Source organism: Chiloscyllium punctatum, chromosome 7 (assembly GCF_047496795.1).
Source record: "Chiloscyllium punctatum isolate Juve2018m chromosome 7, sChiPun1.3, whole genome shotgun sequence".
Taxonomy (NCBI): domain Eukaryota; kingdom Metazoa; phylum Chordata; class Chondrichthyes; order Orectolobiformes; family Hemiscylliidae; genus Chiloscyllium; species Chiloscyllium punctatum.
The window spans coordinates 29,318,092-29,336,651 of record NC_092745.1 but is presented as its reverse complement, the minus strand read 5'-3'; the positions used below and the strand labels follow the sequence as shown (position 1 = coordinate 29,336,651).

Sequence of the window (18,560 nt, the reverse complement as noted above, 5' to 3'; positions counted from 1 at the left end):
TGAATCCTGCCGTGAGCCATCACCCCTACCTTCCTCTCCCACCCCCACCCCGCCCCTTCCTCACTCCCTTCCCTTCCCTTGCGTCCCGGGTTCGATTCCAGGCGGGGGCTCTCACAGAGTAAGTAAACCGGGCAGCGTTATTGTCTTTGTTTCCCTTTTGTGTTGTGTTATTAATTCATTATTGGCAGGAGGGAGGGAGAGAGGGAAGGAGGGAGGTGAGCGGCGCTTTCTTTTCCGCGGTTGGATCGGTCCTTCTGTCGAGAACCGGCAATAGGCAGTGGATGTTCGGAGAGCGGGTGAGAGCAGCCTCTTATCACCACCTTCCCCACCCATCCCCCTGGGGAAGGGGGATGTCAGGATTATTGAGGGAGGGGGGTCATTTGGAGAAGGAGAGGCAGTTTCTCACATACACACACAAACACAGATTGTAGTGTTCTGAAGGGGCCTGTCTGCTTATATTCTGGTAGCTACCTGGGAGTCAGTATATATTTTTGGGGGGGGGGGCAATTGTTTGTGATTAGGGGGAGGAGTAGAGAGGAAAATAAATATATAAAAGCAGGGGCACCGTATTGAAGCTAAAGGCGAGGGTGAATGCTGTATGGAGGGAAGGTAATACTGGGCTCCTATTGCAATATGTGGCTGTATCTGGGTTACTCACATCTGGGATGTCCTGTCCTACAAACAGTGACCACCCCCCCCCCCCAAAAAAAAACCCGCCGAGCGAAGGTGCAGAGGGTCCCCAGGCCGGAGATTACCTGGAGACCCGGAGCGGCGTCTGTCTGTCTGCCTCCCTCCCTCAGCCTCCGGACACAGTGAGTGAGGTACAAGGGGAAGGGGAGGGGGGTATTTTCACATAATCCTCCAAACCTCAATTCACGGCGGCCACAATTCACTCCCCAGACCGACGCTGTTTCTAGCAGGGTATGAATTTATTCCACGTTTATCTCTCTCAGTGTCTTCTGGTGTTCAGCGGGTCCTGGCCGAATGTGTGTGTTTTGTGGGGGGGAGGGCTGCTCATTTGTAATTGGTTTTTCCCCAATCCCCCCTCTTCCAGTCCACATCCTCCTTTTCTCTTTGCATCACTGGGGGGCTGGGGAAAGGTGCTTAGTGCACTGTTTGGATGAGACTGTTGAAGGTTTTGCCTCCTAATCTCAGGCAGCCTTTTGTGGTGTGAAGCAGGATCTCTCCATTTCTCTCTCCCCCTCCCCCCCCCCCCCCCCCATTTCGTTCTTTTTGTTCCCCTTTTGACACCCCCTCTCCCTCCTTCTTTCTCTACCCATCTCCTTTTCTCTGTCCTCAATCTAGTTACCCCTTTCTCCCCCCCCCCTCTCCATACCCCCAAATCTGGCTCCCTCCACCCATCTGTGTCTCTCTATCCCCACAACTTTCTCTTCCTCTTCCCCATCCCAACTCTCTCTCCTCTCTCTCTCTCTCACCTCCACCTCTTCACATTTCTCTTCTCCATCCCCAATCTCCCTATCTCGTTCTCCTCCTCTGTCTCTCTCCTTTACTATGTTTCTGCTCCTTCCCAAATTTGCCTAATCTATCTCTCCCACAGACGCTGATTTCACCCGCATTCTAGCCCACACTCCCTCGCCCTCACCCGGAACCTGTCTGATCTCTCCCCTCCCTCCCTCCCTCCACTCCCTCCCTCCCTCCCTCAACTCCCTCCCTCCCTCCCTCAACTCCCTCCCTCAACTCCCTCCCTTCCTCCCTCCCTCCCTTCCTCCCTCCCTTCCTCCCTCCCTTCCTCCCTCCCTCCCTCCCTCCCTCCCTCCCTCCCTCCCTCCCTCCCTCCCTTCCTCTCTCCCTCCCTCCCTCCCTCCCTCTCTCCCTCCCTCCCTCCCTTCCTCTCTCCCTCCCTCCCTCCCTTCCTCTCTCCCTCCCTCCCTTCCTCTCTCCCTTCTTTCCTCTCTCCCTTCTTTCCTCTCTCAACTCCCTCCCTCAACTCTCCACTTCCATCCTCGACTCCCTACTTCCATCCATACTCAGGCCCCCACATCACATTCCCCTCCTCACCAACCCTACATTGGACACTGGCTGGTACAGCTGCTGTCTTTCTCTCTCTTTCTGTCCCTCCCCATCTCCTTCTGTCCCCCTCCCCCCTCTTTCTGTCCCCCTCCTCCCCTCCTCCCCTCCCCTCTCCTTCCCCCCCCACCATTTTTTGTTGCTCCCTTCTAACCCCCCAGACCTCCCCTCCACCTCTGTGTTCCCTATCTTCTCTCTCTATGCCACCAGCACTAAGTGTCTGACCTCCTCTACTCTCTATGTTTCCCTCTTTCTCTTCCCCCCCTTCCCCTCCACCTCTCTATGTAATCCCCCCAGACAGTGACTGATAACCCCTCTCCCTCTGACTGTTCCCCCCCACTTCACCCTCTGTTTTTACCTCCCCCATTTCTCCCAGACAGTGTCTGATCCCTGTCTATACCCCCTCCACACCCTCCATCTCTTTTTCAACCCTCCTTACAGTGTCTGAACTCCCTTCACTTTACTCTTCCCGTCTCCTCCCTCAGACGGTGTCTGACCCCCACCTCTCTCTTTATCCCTCCCCCCTCTTTATCCCTTTCCTTTCAGATGGTATCTGACTCTCTCTCTCTGTCTCCTCTCTCTCTCTCTCTGCCCTCCTCCCTCAGTGCCTGCCCACCCCCATCTCTATCCCCTTCCTCAGACAGCATTTGACCCCCCTCTCCCTCTCTCTCTCTCTCTCTCTCCCCACTCCCTCAGATAGTGCCTGCCCACACCCTCTCTCTATTTCCCTTTCCCTCTCTCTTTATCCCTCCCCCCCCCCCCTTTATCCCCTTTCCCTTCAGATGGTCTCTCTCTCTCTCTCACACACACACACACAACCCTACTCTCCATTTCTCTCCCCTCCCTCTCTACCTCCCCCCCCTTCCTTTCAGATAGTGTCTGACATTCCCTCCCTCAGATAGTGCCTACCCACTGCCCCTCCACCAACCCCACCCCACCCCCTCCATCTCCATCCCCTCCCTCAGACGGTGTCTGATGCCCCCTTTCCCTCTCTCTACGCTGCAGGATGGCTCGCTTTGGGGAGGCGGTGAGTGGGATGTCGTTGGACCCCGCGGGCTCGGACCACCCTCGGAGCAGACATGAGGTGCCTGGGGCAGGGGCGACGGCAGCAGCAGCGGCAGAAGCAGCAGCAGCGGTGGCAGCGGCAGCAGCGGCAGCGGCACAGGGCCCTGGAGGATTCAAACAGTCCCGGGCCCAGAGAGCCCGCACCATGGCGCTGTACAACCCCATACCGGTCCGACACAACTGCCTGACAGCCAACAGGTCCCTCTTCCTGTTCGGGGAGGACAACATCGTCAGGAAATCCGCCAGGAAGGTCATCGAGTGGCCATATCCTTTTCCTGGGGAGGCTGACAAAACCCAAGCACTGCCCTCCCTCGCCCCGTCTCTTCCCCCCCCCCCCCCACCTCGCCCTGTCTTCCCCCCCCCCACTTTGCCCCATCTCTTCCCCCCCTTCGCCCCGTCTCTCCCCCCCTTCGCCCTGTCTCTCCCCCCCCCTTCGCCCTGTCTCTCCCCCCCTTCGCCCCGTCTCTCTCCCCCCCCCCTTCGCCCCGTCTCTCCCCCCCCCTTCGCCCCGTCTCTCCCCCCCCTTCGCCCCGTCTCTCCCCCCCCCTTCGCCCCGTCTCTCTCCCCCCCCCTTCGCCCCGTCTCTCTCCCCCCCCCTTCGCCCCGTCTCTCTCCCCCCCCTTCGCCCCGTCTCTCTCCCCCCCTTCGCCCCGTCTCTCTCCCCCCCTTCGCCCCGTCTCTCTCCCCCCCTTCGCCCCGTCTCTCTCCCCCCCTTCGCCCCGTCTCTCTCCCCCCCTTCGCCCCGTCTCTCTCCCCCCCTTCGCCCCGTCTCTCTCCCCCCCTTCGCCCCGTCTCTCTCCCCCCCTTCGCCCCGTCTCTCTCCCCCCCTTCGCCCCGTCTCTCTCCCCCCCTTCGCCCCGTCTCTCTCCCCCCCTTCGCCCCGTCTCTCTCCCCCCCTTCGCCCCGTCTCTCCCCCCCCCCCCCCCCCCCCCCCCTCACCCGGTCTCTCCTCCCCCCCCCTCACCCGGTCTCTCCTCCCCCCCCCCCCCCCCCCTTCTCTCCCCCCCCCCCCGTCACCCCTTCTCTCTCCCCCCCCCCGTCACCCCTTCTCTCTCCCCCCCCCCCGTCACCCCTTCTCTCTCCCCCCCCCCGTCACCCCTTCTCTCTCCCCCCCCCCCGTCACCCCTTCTCTCTCCCCCCCCCGTCACCCCTTCTCTCTCCCCCCCCCCGTCACCCCTTCTCTCTCCCCCCCCCGTCACCCCTTCTCTCTCCTCCCCCCGTCACCCCTTCTCTCTCCCCCCCCCCGTCACCCCTTCTCTCTTCCCCCCCCCCCGTCACCCCTTCTCTCTTCCCCCCCCCCGTCACCCCTTCTCTCTCCCCCCCCGTCACCCCTTCTCTCTCCCCCCCCCGTCACCCCTTCTCTCTCCCCCCCCCGTCACCCCTTCTCTCTCCCCCCCCCCGTCACCCCTTCTCTCTCCCCCCCCCGTCACCCCTTCTCTCTCCCCCCCCGTCACCCCTTCTCTCTCCCCCCCCCGTCACCCCTTCTCTCTCCCCCCCCCGTCACCCCTTCTCTCTCCCCCCCCCCGTCACCCCTTCTCTCTCCCCCCCCCCCGTCACCCCTTCTCTCTCCCCCCCCCCGTCACCCCTTCTCTCTCCCCCCCCCCCGTCACCCCTTCTCTCTCCCCCCCCGTCACCCCTTCTCTCTCCCCCCCCGTCACCCCTTCTCTCTCCTCCCCCGTCACCCTGTCTCTCCCCCCTTCACTCTGTCTCTCCCCCACCCTGTGTCTCACCCCCCCATCGCCCCATGTCTCCTCCCTTTCACCCTGTCTCTCCCCCCCACCTCATGTCTCACCCCCCCCTTCGCCCATCACCCCCCCTCACCCTGTGTCTCCGTCCCCCTCACCCAGTCTCCCTCCCCCTCACCCCGTCTCCTACCCCCCCTCACCCCATCTGTCTCCCCCCCCACACTTCACCCCATCTTTTGCCCCTTTTGCCCCATCTTCTCCCCCCTTCACCCCTTTTTCCTGATCAGTCTCTTTTTTTCTCACCATCTCACCCCTTCATCCCCTACTCCCCTATACTCACTCCTTTACACACTTTGTCCTCCTCTTCACCCGTTTCCTCTTTTTCCTTTGCCCCCTCCCCTCCTTCCCATTTTACCACCAAGCCCACATTACCTCCGTTTCTCTTTCCTCACCCCTTGGTGCAAATAGCTGGGATCGGGATGGAGGGCGTGTGATGCGGGTGAGTCTGGTGTGGATCAGGGCAGGTAAAGGAATGAGCTGCTAGCGTTTGGTGTTTTCTTATTGGTTGTTGGCAGGGTGGGTGGGAGTAGCCAGAGGCGAAGGAGAGTGGAGCCTTTTAGCATTTACATGAAGGCATATTTTAGGAGTTGGCAGGTTGTTAATAAGAATGGCACTCAATGGTGGTACAGAGAGCATGGAAGTTCTCTTTGACTTGTTCAGGCGCATCATTGGCTGAGACAATATTCATTGCTTATCGCTAATTGCCCAGAGAGCAATGAAAAGTCAACCACATTGCTATGGGTCTGGAGTCACATGTAGGCCAGACCAGGTAAGGAAGACATTTTCCTTCCTTAAAGGACATAAGTGAATCCAGTGAGTTTTCCCCGACCTCGTGGGGGTGGCACAGCGGCTCAGTGGTTAGCTGCCTCACAGCACCGGGGTCCCACGTTCAATTCCAGCCTCGGGCGACTGTCTGTGTGGAGTTTGCACATTCTCCTCGTTTCCGTGTGGGTTTCCTCCCACAATCACAAAGCTGTGCAGGTCAGGGTGAATTGGCCGTGCTAAATTGCCCATAGTGTTAGGTGCATTAGTCAGAGGGAAATGGACCTGGGTGGGTTACTCTTCGGAGGTTCGGTGTGGACTGGTTGGGCCAAAGCGCCTGTTTCCACACTGTAGGGAATCGAATCTAATCGCCAGTGTTTTCATGGTCATCATTAGACTCTTAATGCCAGATATGTATTGGATTCACATTTCACCATCTGCCATGGCAGGATTGAAACTTGGGTCCCCAGAACATTACCAAAGTCTCTTGTTGACTGTTCATCTACACTTGAAATGTTAGCTTGCTCTCCCTGGATGTAGCTTGACCCACAGTGGTTTCAGCACTTTTTGTCTTCAGTACAGTTTCCAGCATCTGCAGTAATTTGCTCCTGACTGGATTACTACGCTTATAAGCAGGATGACCCCCACCTCCTCCTATCGTGAGTCTGAGATCAGTGGTTTATTATATGGGGTAAAAAGGCGAGAGGTGTTTGCTAAGATACAGTGTGGTAATGAGCTCGACACCCCTTTTCAGGGACTTGAGCAAGAATGAAATGCAGGATCCCTTACCTCACTCACTGACCACACCCCTCCCCTCCCTCCCCCAAAAACCACACGTATCTGGGCACAATAATTATTTTCAGTTTGCTATTTGAGTTTGGCAACTGCTGTCTGTGGCATTGAGTCCATTGGAGTGAGTGCTACAGAGGCTAGGTTTGGTGTTTTCTATGAAAATAGCTCCTGAATACTTGATATTTCATAAGTTTGCCGATTCTTCCCTTTTGTAAGGGTGGTGGCACACTAACGGAGTAGGATTTTAATGCAGGGTTGATCCAAGGTGAGCACAGATGCCATCTCTCCCTCTGCCACCCACCAGCTTCCCTGAGTTGACTCCACCAGAGGCACTCTGAGTGAGCTTTTGGAAGGTTTCCTCGGATTCTGATGATTCACTCAGGAGGGGGGGAGGCCCTGCGTTGAGGGACGTATGTCTGTGATTGTCCCAGGTTGAATCCCTTGCCCCCACGCATATGTTGGTAGTTTTCCCCAGTTGGTGCCCCTCACACACTGCCTCCTGACTAGCCATTGCTACCAAAGGCTTGGTGCAGTTCATTTTGCTCAGTGTACGTGCCCACAATACTTTGTAGAGGGCAGTTTTGAGCATGGTCATGTCACTGAGCAGCACCGAGCTAGACTCACTTGTAGGAAAGCAGTTATGAGGTGCGAGTGTAATTTCTATTAAAATGCATTTGAAGCAGAGATTTGTTCCAATACAGAAGGCCATTTGGTCCATTGTGCCATCACTGAATCTATTTCCTCATGTCAATCTCCTGCACACCACATTTGTGTCCAAATAATCAATGCCCTTTTGAATGCCTCGATTGAACTTACCTCCACCGTATTTAGAGGCAGTGCATTCCATTCCCTAACCAATCATAACTATCTTTACAGTGCAGATACAGGCTGTTTGGCCCATTGAGTCTGCACTGACCCTCAAAAGCATACAACCCAGACCCATCCCATCGAGTAACCCCACATTTCCTATGGCTATTCCACCGAGCTGGCACATCCCCTGGGCAATGTCTCATGGCCAATCCACCTAACCTGCACATCTTTTGACCCTGGGGAGGAAACTGGAACAAACAGACACGCGGGGAATATGCAAACTCGATACAGACAGTCGCCCAAGGGTGGAATCGAACTTGGGTCCCTGGCGCTGTGAGGCAGCAGAGCTAACCACTGCCACTGTGACACGATTAGGACAGAATTAATTGCACTGAAGTAACTTACCATTTGGCGATGATTGCAGCCAAATGGGGAATTGAACGCATCGCCCCTGATTGTGGACCCTGCAGTGTGTGACAGCGGACTCCACACTCCCACACTCTCGCAGCCTGCCATGTGAAAAAAAATGCTTTCTCACATCCCCCTTGCTTCATTTGCCGATCACTTTAAATCCATCCCCTCTCATTCTTGTTGCTTTCTGGGTGGGAGCGGCTTCTCCACTCGCGAATTTGAAGGCCTCCTTATCAAGTCTCATCTTAGCCTTTTCTTCTAAGGAGCACAGTTTGAGGTGTAGAGCTTGTTGCCATTTACTGCCTCTTTGCAGAGTCAGTGTCACGGTCCGTGGATAGGCTGAAAGGGTTGGGGGGAGAGGATCGGGATCCACCCGTTCTCGGATGAAGCCCAAAAGGGAAGAATTTGGATGAGGAAAGTGCAAAGCCTGTGTAGAGTGGGAAAGCTCACTGGACCTTCTGGCAATTAGGCACCACGTTGGTGAACTTTCTGCTGGAGTTATCCAGCTGAAGGTTCAGGCTACCAATGGGTGTGAACCAATCGGAGGCAGTGGCTGCTGTCATACGGGGAAATCCCCTCGGACCTTGAAAAGGAGGGTTGCCCCATGTGAAAGGGAAGTGTTCTTTGGGTCGGTGGGGGGGATGTTAGAGCAGAGGTGTGAACAAAAGGGTGACCACCCGCTACCCAGATTCCTGATCAGGTATAACTTAATGCAGTCAAGTTTGGAGTGGTGCTGGAAAAACGCAGCAGGTCAGGCAACATCCGCAGAGCAGGGAAATCGACGTTTCAGGCAAAAGGCCTTCATCAGGTACCTCGGACGCTGCCTGACCTCCTGTGCTTTTCCAGCACCACTCTAATCTTGTCTCTGATCTCCAGCATCTGCAGTCCTCATTTTTGCCTAATAAATTAACACAGGTTGAGACAGCCCTCCTCCCCAAACTGACTGTACTGTTCCTGTTAGACCATCAGTCAGTTCAGTCCACTCCTCTCATCCCTCCTGGAGACAACTGATGGACAAGGCCCTTGGATGGTCACTCATTCGTCTCATCAGGGCCTGAATTATCTCCAGGCAAGGATGGTCCAACTGGAATGGTTCCAGGAATGGAAATCAATGAGGGATATGGGGTGAGGGTAAGAGATTGGCACAAAGACCAGGCAATCAAGACATGATGGGCCGAATGACCTCCTTCCACTCAATAACAATTCTTTGGATTTCCCGCCCCCCCCCCCCCCACTGTGAACTTATGCCCTTCTGTTGAAAATTTAGCTCCGGAATGTGGTGGGGGTTCTGGTCCCTCCAATTCTGCTCCATTCCCAAATCCAGGCCCGGACAATTCTGCCCCCGTCTTGGAGCTTGAAGATTTCTATGCTGCCGATGGAGAAGGGGGGGGGGTTACTAAAAGTGAGGGGAGCTTTGCAAATTGGGGAGGTGAGTCGAGGGAGCACGATTGAGCTTATGACAGACCAATCCTCGCTGAACTGTAGAGGAGTAGCATTAGGATAGTGTGGAACACTGTGATTTAAACCATCCCAATTGCTCTCTGCATCCCTGCATACTTACACCATTGTGTAGATCTACAGTCGCCACTTAAATGCCCTTTCTCCCAAGATCAAACCAAGGTCAAACTTGTGTAGTAAATGGTAAGGTCCTAGGAATGTTGTGGAACAGAAGGACCTAGCAGTACAAGTGCACAGTTCTTTGGAAGCGGCATCACAGGAAGACAGGGTGGTTAAGAAGGCTTTAGCACACTGGCCTTTGGTTGAGGCACTGAGTATAGGAGTTTGATGTTATGTTACTGTTATATAAGTTGTTGGTGAGGCAGCACTTGGAGTATGGTCACCTGTTACAGGAAAGAGATAGTTAAACTGGAAAGAGTGCAAAGAAAATTTACAAAGGTGTTGCCAGGACTGAGTTGTAGAGAGAAGTTGGCCAAGGTAGGACTTTACTCCTTGGAATGCAGGAGAACGAGGGGTAACCTTATTGAGGTGTATAAAGTCATGAGGGGCTTAGAGAGAAGGAATGCAAATATTCTTTTACCCAGGGGTGAGGAATTGAAAACTGGAGGGCATAAATTTAAGTTGAGAAGGGAAAGAATTAAAGAGGACCTGAGGGGCAACTTCACGCAAAAATTGGTGTGTATATGTAATGGGCTGCCAGAGAACGTTGGTTGAGCCACTAAAAAAAATTTGGGTAAGTACATAGATGGGATGGATTTAGAGGGATATGGGCCAAATGCGGCCAATTGAGTGAGCACCATGGTCAGCATGGACCACTTTGGGCCGAAGGGCCTGTTTCCATGCTGTATTACTCTATCCTGTAACTCTAATCTAAAGCTTAGTGAATGTCTTGGGAGTCATTTCACCTTTGAGCTCATGTAAATCCAAAGCAATGTACTTGAACAATAATCCTAATGTCGCACTGCTGTGGTCCTCATTGTTCTCTAAGGATCTTGATTGTCTTTAGATTCTTCAATATCATTGCATCATCTTTCCCTGTCAATTTTCTTAGACCTTTGCACCTCTGCCCCGCCTCAGCAGAACTCTGACTTCATTTGAATAAAGACTTATACCAATTGGAAATTTTTCAAATCAAACTGTTTCTTGCTGCTGCAGCAGGATGAAGGCAAGGTTCAGTGTTCAAAAAGAATAAACAATCAACTGCAAATAGATTTTTTTTTTTCTTCTTAAATTCATGGGATGTGGGCGTTGCTGACTGGGCCAGCATTTGTTCTGTATCCCAGATTGCCCTTGAGAAGGCGGTGGTGAGCTGCCTTTGTCTGTAGTTTGCATTTTGTAGGGACACCCACAATGCTAATCGGGAGAGAATCCCGGGATTTTGACCCTAGCGATCGAATGGCAAATATACTTCCAAGTGAGGATGGTGAGTGACTTGGAAGGGTGCTCTCATGTATCTGTAGCCCTAGTGTTTTGAGGTGGTAAAACCATGCTGATTGATCTTGACCTGTTTAAAAAAAAACAAGCAGCAAACATACAGAAATCTACATAATAAATGCAAGTAAATGATGTACACACATGTAGGAATGTACAACATTCCCCAAACCAGCTAACCCCATACATACAGATGGTTACACAACAGTCTCAAAACAACTAATTCCATAGGTACAGGGTTGTGTACAATGGTTTGGACGTTCTGTTGAAGGAACCTTGGTGAGTTACCACAGAGCATTTTGTTTTGTAGTGAGCACACACAGCTACTCCTGAGGGTCGATTAGTGGAGGGAGTGAATTTTGAAAACGTGGGTGGCATGGGCTCGGTTGTTAGCACTGCTCCCTCACAGCGCAAGGGATACTAGTCCAACAAGCCTTGAGCGACTATCTGTGTGGAGTTTGTACATTCTCCCCATGTCTATGTGGATTTCTTCCCACAGTCCAAAGATGTGCAGGTGAGGTGGAATCCCCATGGTTACTTGTCCATCATCTCCAGGCACGTGTAGGTTAGGTGGGTTAGTCATGGGAAATGGAAGGGATAGGGCAGGGGTGTGGGTCTGGATAGGATGCTATTTGGAGGGTTGGGCTGATGGACCAAATGGCCTGCTTCCACACTATAGGGATTCTGTGATTCTGTGTGCCAGACAAATGGCTGCTTTGTCCTGGATGGTGTTGAACTCCTAGATTAAGAGTTGGTGTGGGATCAGAATCCGATCTGGGCTGAATGTTAAGACAGCAGATTCCCATCAGAGAGCTAATGGCCTATTAGCGATTATACAGTGGTCAGAGTCAATAAAACGTGAAGCTGGAAAAAGCACAGCAGCATCAGAAGAGCAGGGAGAGTCGGTGTTTTGGGCAGGGCCCTTCAACAGGCCTAATGAGGAAGGAGATCTGGCTGTAGTAGTGGGAGTGTTTCAGGATGTGGTTGGAGAGCTTCAGGACAGGAAGAGATGACCAGGGGTTGCATTGGGAGAGAGACCCATTGAGATATGCAGCAATCAGACCCTCTTATTGGTTACTTTGATCTGACATATTTCATTTTTTTGTTTTGATATTTTAGTTTGCTAAGCAATGATGGTGGAATTTGAACTCACATAATTAGTTGAGTCACAGGCCACTAGCATTTTTGTGGAATAGCTTAAACTTTGAGGCAGGCATGGACTGCGTCAGTATCCTCGGAGTTGAGTGGTGCTGAACATTGTGCGATCATCAGCAAACACCACCAAGCTTATGATAGAGGGAAGGCCATTTCAAATTGGAGATGGAGCAAAACTGAACTCGCTGTTTTAAGTGATCTATAAATGACTTGGACGCTGTCAATCATCTGCAGCTTGACATCGATAGAGTGGACAGGTGAATACAAAAATGAGGCCTGATGTATATCCTTTCCACCCAAATACAGAAGCAATAGAGAATCAATAATTTCAGGCCTGAACATCTTCTCCCATGTTCTTACCTAATCCCCACATACCAGGCCTTGTCATCACATGGGCTGTTACCACAGACAACCCATTGTCAGCTACAGATGGTTCCCATTAGCAGCTATTGATTCTGCCAGGCTGACCTTTAGTCTTTTTTTTTGGTCTATCCAACTGTCCTCCCGCTCCTCCCTGTACCATTTGCTGTTTAAAGGTCACTGGACTCCAACATTGACTGTTTTTTCTCCATGGATGCTGCCAGACCTACTGAGTTTCTGCAACACTCTGTATTTTTGTTTCAGATTTCCAGTATCCGTAGTTCTCTGGATTATTTTAAGAGTATAGATAGTTATTTTAGGGGTTATTGCATGTTGGAGTTAGGTGTTTATGGACTGTTGTTTAAACTGTGTGCATGGAGTTAGCTGTTTTAGGGCCTACTGTGACATATCTGAACGTGTGGAGTTTCCTGTTGACAGGACTGTTCGAACAGACCTGTCACAGGTACAATTTGCTGTTTTTGGAACTATTTTAGAAACCTCTATATGTGCAGTTTTGTGTTCGCTGGACTACTATAAAAATCCCTGTATCATGGAATTTGCCGTTTATAGTACAATTGTATGAACATGCAGAGTTGATTATATTTGTACCTGTTGTATGAAATCTTGTATTTGTGGAGTTAGCTATTTCAAGCATTGTTGTGCAAACCCTTGTACGTCTGGAATTTGCTGTTTAGAGAACAATTATCAGAACCATGTAATGTGAAATCTTTTTAAAATAGGACTAGTGTACAAACACCTGTACATGTTAACTACTGTGTTCACCTTCTACATGTGGAGCTTGCTGTTTTTAGGAGTATTGTAGTCACTCTGTAGATGTGGTATTTCTGTTTTGGGGACTATTGTATGCACTCAGTATGTGTGGAGTTAATTCTATGATCCCCTGTATGTGTGGCATTAGTCTTTTTGGGGACTACTGTACTGTATGTATGGAGTTTACTGGATTTTGGACCAATTCTTTTCCAATTCTCCGTATACTGTATGAAGGATTAGCTGTATTCTGGACAATTGTGTGAATAAGTGGAGTTTGTTGGCTTTCTAGACTTTTGCCCAAATCCCTGTACTGTGGACTTAGCAACTGTTTTCAGGACTGTTGTATGCACCCCCTGTGTAGCTTTCAATTTTATAGGATTGTCGTATGCATCCCTGTACATTTACGGGATTGCTGATTTTAGGAACACTGTATACACCTCTGTACCTGCAGCGATTTTTTTTTTTTTTTTTTTTTTTTTTTTTTTCCCAGATCCCAACCCTGTACCTATGGAATTTGTTGTTTTGAGACTATTGTGTAATCATCTGTATGTATGGAGTTAGTTGGTTTGGGAATGTTGTACATTCCTTCGTGTTGTGGAGATCATTTCTTTGCATTTATTGTGTGGATTTCTGTATGTTTGCAGCTTGCTTTTTTGTACAAGTCAAGAACAATCAGCATGGTTTTACAAAGGGGAGGTCATTGACTGACCAATTCAATTGAATTTTTCAAAGAGGTGACCAAGTGTGTTGATGTTAGCCATTTGGACTGCAGCAAGGCTTTTGGTAAAGTCCCCCATGGGGGACTGCTACAAAGATAAGGCCCCCTGGGATGCAAGGAAATTTGGCAAATTGGATCCACGATTGACTGGGAGCCAAATAGCAGAGGGAAATAGTTAAGGAGTGTTTTTTCCAAATGGAAGACTGTGTCCAGTCAGGCCACACAGGGGTCAGTGTTGCGGTCTTTTCTGCTTGTAGTTTATATCAATGATTTATGTAGGAGTGTGGATCAGTAAGTTCGCAGATGATATGAAAATTGGTGAGTGGTAACTAGTGAGGAGAATAGCCTTAGATGACAGGAGGATAGAGATGGGCTGATCAGTGGCAAATGGAATTCAATCTGGATAAGTGTGAGAAGGACAAACAAGTTAAGGAAATACAAGATGGACAGTCGGACCCTGGGAAGCACCGGGGATCTGAGAGAATTTGTGTGCATGTACACTGGTCCCCTAAGGTTTCAGTGCAGAAAGATAAAGCAATTAAGAAGGCAGTTGGGATACTTCCCTTGTATTAGCTGAGCTATAGAATTTAAGAGCAGGGAGGTGATGCTGGAACTGTAAAAAATATTGGTTAGGCCACAGCTGGAGTATTGTATGCTGTTCTGGAATCCACATCATAAGATGGATGTGAAAGCACTGGACAGGACGCAGAGGAAATTTATCAGGATGTTGCCTGGTCAGGAGAGTTTCTGTGATGAATGGAGGTTGGACTGACTGGAATTGTTATTCCTTAGAAACGTGGAGATTGCTAGGGGACGTGATTGAGATGTAAAAGTTATGAGGGGCATAAATGAGGTAGACAGGAAGAAATTCTTCCCCTGGATGGAGGGATCAGTGACTACACGGCATTGTTTAGGAGAGATGTGAGGAAACCTTTCTCACCCAGAGGATGTTAGGAATCTGGAACTCGCTGCCTGTAAGGGTGTTAGAGGCAGAAAGCCATAGGATTTTGAAGAAGTATTTGGATGTGCATTTGTGATGTCAAAGCATACAAGTCTATGAACCAAGTGTTGGTAAATGAGATTGGAAGAGGGAAGTGGTTGTATTTGACTGGCATGGATATGATGGTCTGACAGAGCTTTTCTGTGCAATCGATCTCTATGATTACTCAATACACTTCTAGATAATTTGTGAGTCTATTGTGCCAGGGAGTAAGTTATAGAAGGGAATCTAATGGAGAGGTTTGGGTGTTTTTCTTTCTGTGGAGATAAGTCTCTTGATTAAACTTAAAATATAAGCCATAGCTATTAATTTAACCTGGGGCAGTGTTTGTAGAAGAATAAGACGGTGTTATTTTCTGGGTCTGTAGATTGTGAAGGAGCAAAAATGGCCTTTGCAGTGATATGTACTTCTTGTCAGATGTGGGAGTTTAAAGAGAGTTTAAGGGTTACTGCGGATTATATCTGCCATAAATGCTGTTGGAGGCGAATCCTATCAGATCGAATGGACCAGTTGGAGAGACAGATAGAAGCGATGAGGAATTTGTAACAGCAACAGTATGTGATGGATGGCAGTTATAGGAAGGGGGGAAAGTCTCAGATACAGACACAGACACGGGTTAACTCCAGGAAGAGTAAGAGAGGAAGGCACCTGGGGCAGGAGTCTTTTGTGGATATACCCATTTCAAACAAGTATGATGTTTTGGAAAATTTAGGGGTGATAGATTCTCAGGGGAACGTAGCATGAACAGCCAAGTTTCTGGTATTGAGACTGGCTCTAATGCAACAAGGGGTACGTCGGCTTCCAAGAGATCAATTGTGTTAGGGGATTCTCTAGTCTGAGGTACAGACAGATGTTTCTGTGGCCAGCAGAGAAAAAGCAGAATGGTGTGTTGTTTCCCTAGTGCCAGGATCAAGGATGCCTCAGAGAGGGTGCAGAATGTTCTCACAGGGGAGAGAGGCCAGCAGGAGATCATTGTCCACATTGGTACCAATGACATTGAAAGGGAAAAGGTTGAGGTTCTGAAGGGAGATTATTGAGAGTTAGGCAGAAATTTAAAAAGGAGGTCCTCAAGGGTAGTAATATCTGGATTACTCCCAGTGCTACGAGCTAGTGAGGGCAGGAATAGGAGGATAGAGCAGATGAATGCATGGCTGAGGAGCTGGTGTATGGGAGAAGGATTCACATTTTTGGATCATTGGAATCTCTTTTGGGGTAGAAGTGACCTGTACAAGAAGGACGGATTGCACCTAAATTGGAAGGGGACTAATATACTGTCAGGGAGATTTGCTAGAACTGCTTGGGAGGATTTAAACTAGTAAGGTGGGGGGGGGGTGGGACCCAGGGAGATAGTGAGGAAAGAGATCAATCTGAGACTGGTTCAGTTGAGAACAGAAGCGAGTCAAATAGTCAGGGCAGGCAGGGACAAGGCAGGACTAATAAATTAAACTGCATTTATTTCAATGCAAGGGGCCTAACAGGGAAGGAAGATGAACTCAGGGCGTGGTTAGGAACATGGGACTGGGATATTATAGCAATTACCGAAACATGGCTCAGGGATGGACCGGACTGGCAGCTTAATGTTCCAGGATACAACTGCTACAGGAAGGATAGAAAGGGAGGCAAGAGAGGAGGGGGAATGGCATTTTTGATAAGGGATAGCATTACAGCTGTGCTGAGGGAGGATATTCCCGGAAATACATCCAGGGAAGTTATTTGGGTGGAACTGAGAAATAAGAAAGGGATGATCACCTTATTAGGATTGTATTATAGACCCCCTAATAGTCAGAGGGAATTTGAGAAACAAACTTGTCAGGAGATCTCAGCTATCTGTAAGAATAATGGTTATGGTAGGGGATTTTAACTTTCCAAACATCGACTGGGACTGCCATAGTGTTAAAGGTTTAGATGGAGAGGAATTTGTTAAATGTGTACAAGACAATTTTCTGACTCAGTATGTGAATGTACCTACTAGAGAAGGTGCAAAACTTGACTAACTCTTGGGAAATAAGGCAGGGCAGGAGACTGAGGTGTCAGTGGGGGAGCACTTTGGGACCAGCGACCATAATTCTATTAGATTTAAAATAGTGATGGAAAAGGATAGACCAGATCTAAAAGTTGAAGTCCTAAATTGGAGAAAGGCCAATTTTGACGGTATTAGGCAAGAACTTTCAAAAGCTGATTGGAGGCAGATGTTTGCAGGTAGAGGGACGGCTGGAAAATGGGAAGCCTTCAGAAATGAGATAACAAGAATCCAGAGAAAGTATATTCCTGTCAGAGTGAAAGGAAAAGCTGGTAGGTATAGGGAATACTGGATGACTAACAAAATTGTGGGTTTGGTTAAAGAAAAAGAGGGAAGCATATGTCAGGTATAGACAGGATAGATCGAGTGAATCCTTAGAAGAGTATAAAGAAAGTGGGAGTATACTTAAGAGGGAAATCAGGAAGGCAAAATGGGGACATGAGATAGCTTTGGCAAATAGAATTAAGAAGAATCCAAAGGGTTTTTACAAATATATTAAGGACAAAAGGGTAACTAGGGAGAGAATCGTGCCCCTCAAAGATCAGCAAGGTGGCCTTTGTGTGGAGCCACAGAAAATGGGGGAGATACTAGATTAATATTTTGCGTCAGTATTTACTGTGGAAAAGGATATGGAAGATATAGACTGTAGGGAAATAGATGGTGACATCTTGCAAAATGTCCAGATTCCGGAGGAGGAAGTGCTGGATGTCTTGAAAAGGTTAAAAGTGGATAAATCCCCAGGACCTGATCCGAGAACTCTGTGGGAAGCTAGAGAAGTGATTGCTGGGCCTCTTGCTGAGATATTTGTATCATCGATAGTCACAGGTGAGGTGCCGGAAGACTGGAGGTTGGCAAACGTGATGCCACTGTTTAAGAAGGGCGGTAAAGACAAGCCAGAGAACTATTGACTGGTGAGCCTGACCTTGCCTGACCTGGGCAAGTTGTTGGAGGGAATCCTGAGGGACAGGATGTACATGTATTTGGAAAGGCAAGAACTGATTTGGGATAGTCAACATGGTTTTGTGTGTGGAAAATCATGTCTCACAAAGTTGATTGAGTTTTTTGAAGAAGTAACAAAGAAGATCGATGAGGGCAGAGCAATAGACGTGATCTATATGGACTTCAGTAAGGCGTTCAACAAGGTTCCCCATGGGAGACTGATTAGCAAGGTTAGATCTCATGGAATACAGGGAGAACTCGCCATTTGGATACAGAACTGGCTCAAAGGTAGAAGACAGAGGGTGGTGGTGGAGGGGTTGTGTTTCAGACTGGAGGCCTGTGACAAGTGGAGTGCCACAAGAATCGGTGCTGGGCCCTCTACGTTTTGTCATTTACATAAATGATTTGGATGCGAGCAAAAGTTAGTAAGTTTGCAGATGACACCAAAATTGGAGGTGTAGTGGACAGTGAAGAGGGTTACCTCAGATTACAACAGGATCTGGACCAGATGGGTCAATGGGCTGAGAAGTGGCACATGGAGTTTAATTCAGATAAATGCGAGGTGCTGCACTTTGGGAAAGCAAATCTTACCATTAAGTGTATAAGTCCTGCTAAGGTCCTAGGGAGTGTTGCTGAACAAAGAGACCTTGGAGTGCAGGTTCATAGCTCCTTGAAAGTGGAGTCGCAGGTAGATAGAATAGTGAAGAAGGTGTTTGGTATGCTTTCCTTTATTGGTCAGAGTATTGAGTACAGGAGTTGGGAGGTCATGTTGCGGCTATAGAGGTTAGGCCACTGTTAGAATATTGCATGCAATTCTGATCTCCTTCCTATCGGAAAGATGTTGTGAAACTTGAAAGGGTTCAGGAAAGATTTACAAGGATGTTGCCAGGGTTGGAGGATCTGAGCTATAGGGAGAGGCTGAACAGGCTGGGGCTGTTTTCCCTGGAGCATCGGAGGCTGAGGGGTGACCTTATAGAGGTTTACAAAATTATGAAGTGCATGGATAAGATAAATAGGCAAAGTCTTTTCCCTAGGGTCTGGGAGTCCAGAATTAGAGGGCATAGGTTTAGGTGAGAGGGGAAAGATATAAAAGAG

At 49.6% G+C, this 18,560-nt stretch overlaps 1 protein-coding gene across 1 annotated transcript in view; it reads left to right on the top strand.

Annotated features, from left to right (window-relative positions):
- LOC140479529 (probable voltage-dependent R-type calcium channel subunit alpha-1E) overlaps nt 1-18,560 on the top strand; it is a 1,102,593-nt gene that overhangs the window by 108,727 nt on the left and 975,306 nt on the right. Inside the window, exon 3 of the mRNA XM_072573344.1 lies at nt 3,034-3,357. Coding sequence (XP_072429445.1) covers nt 3,034-3,357 — 324 coding nt within the window. The remainder of the gene's footprint in view (nt 1-3,033; nt 3,358-18,560) is intronic.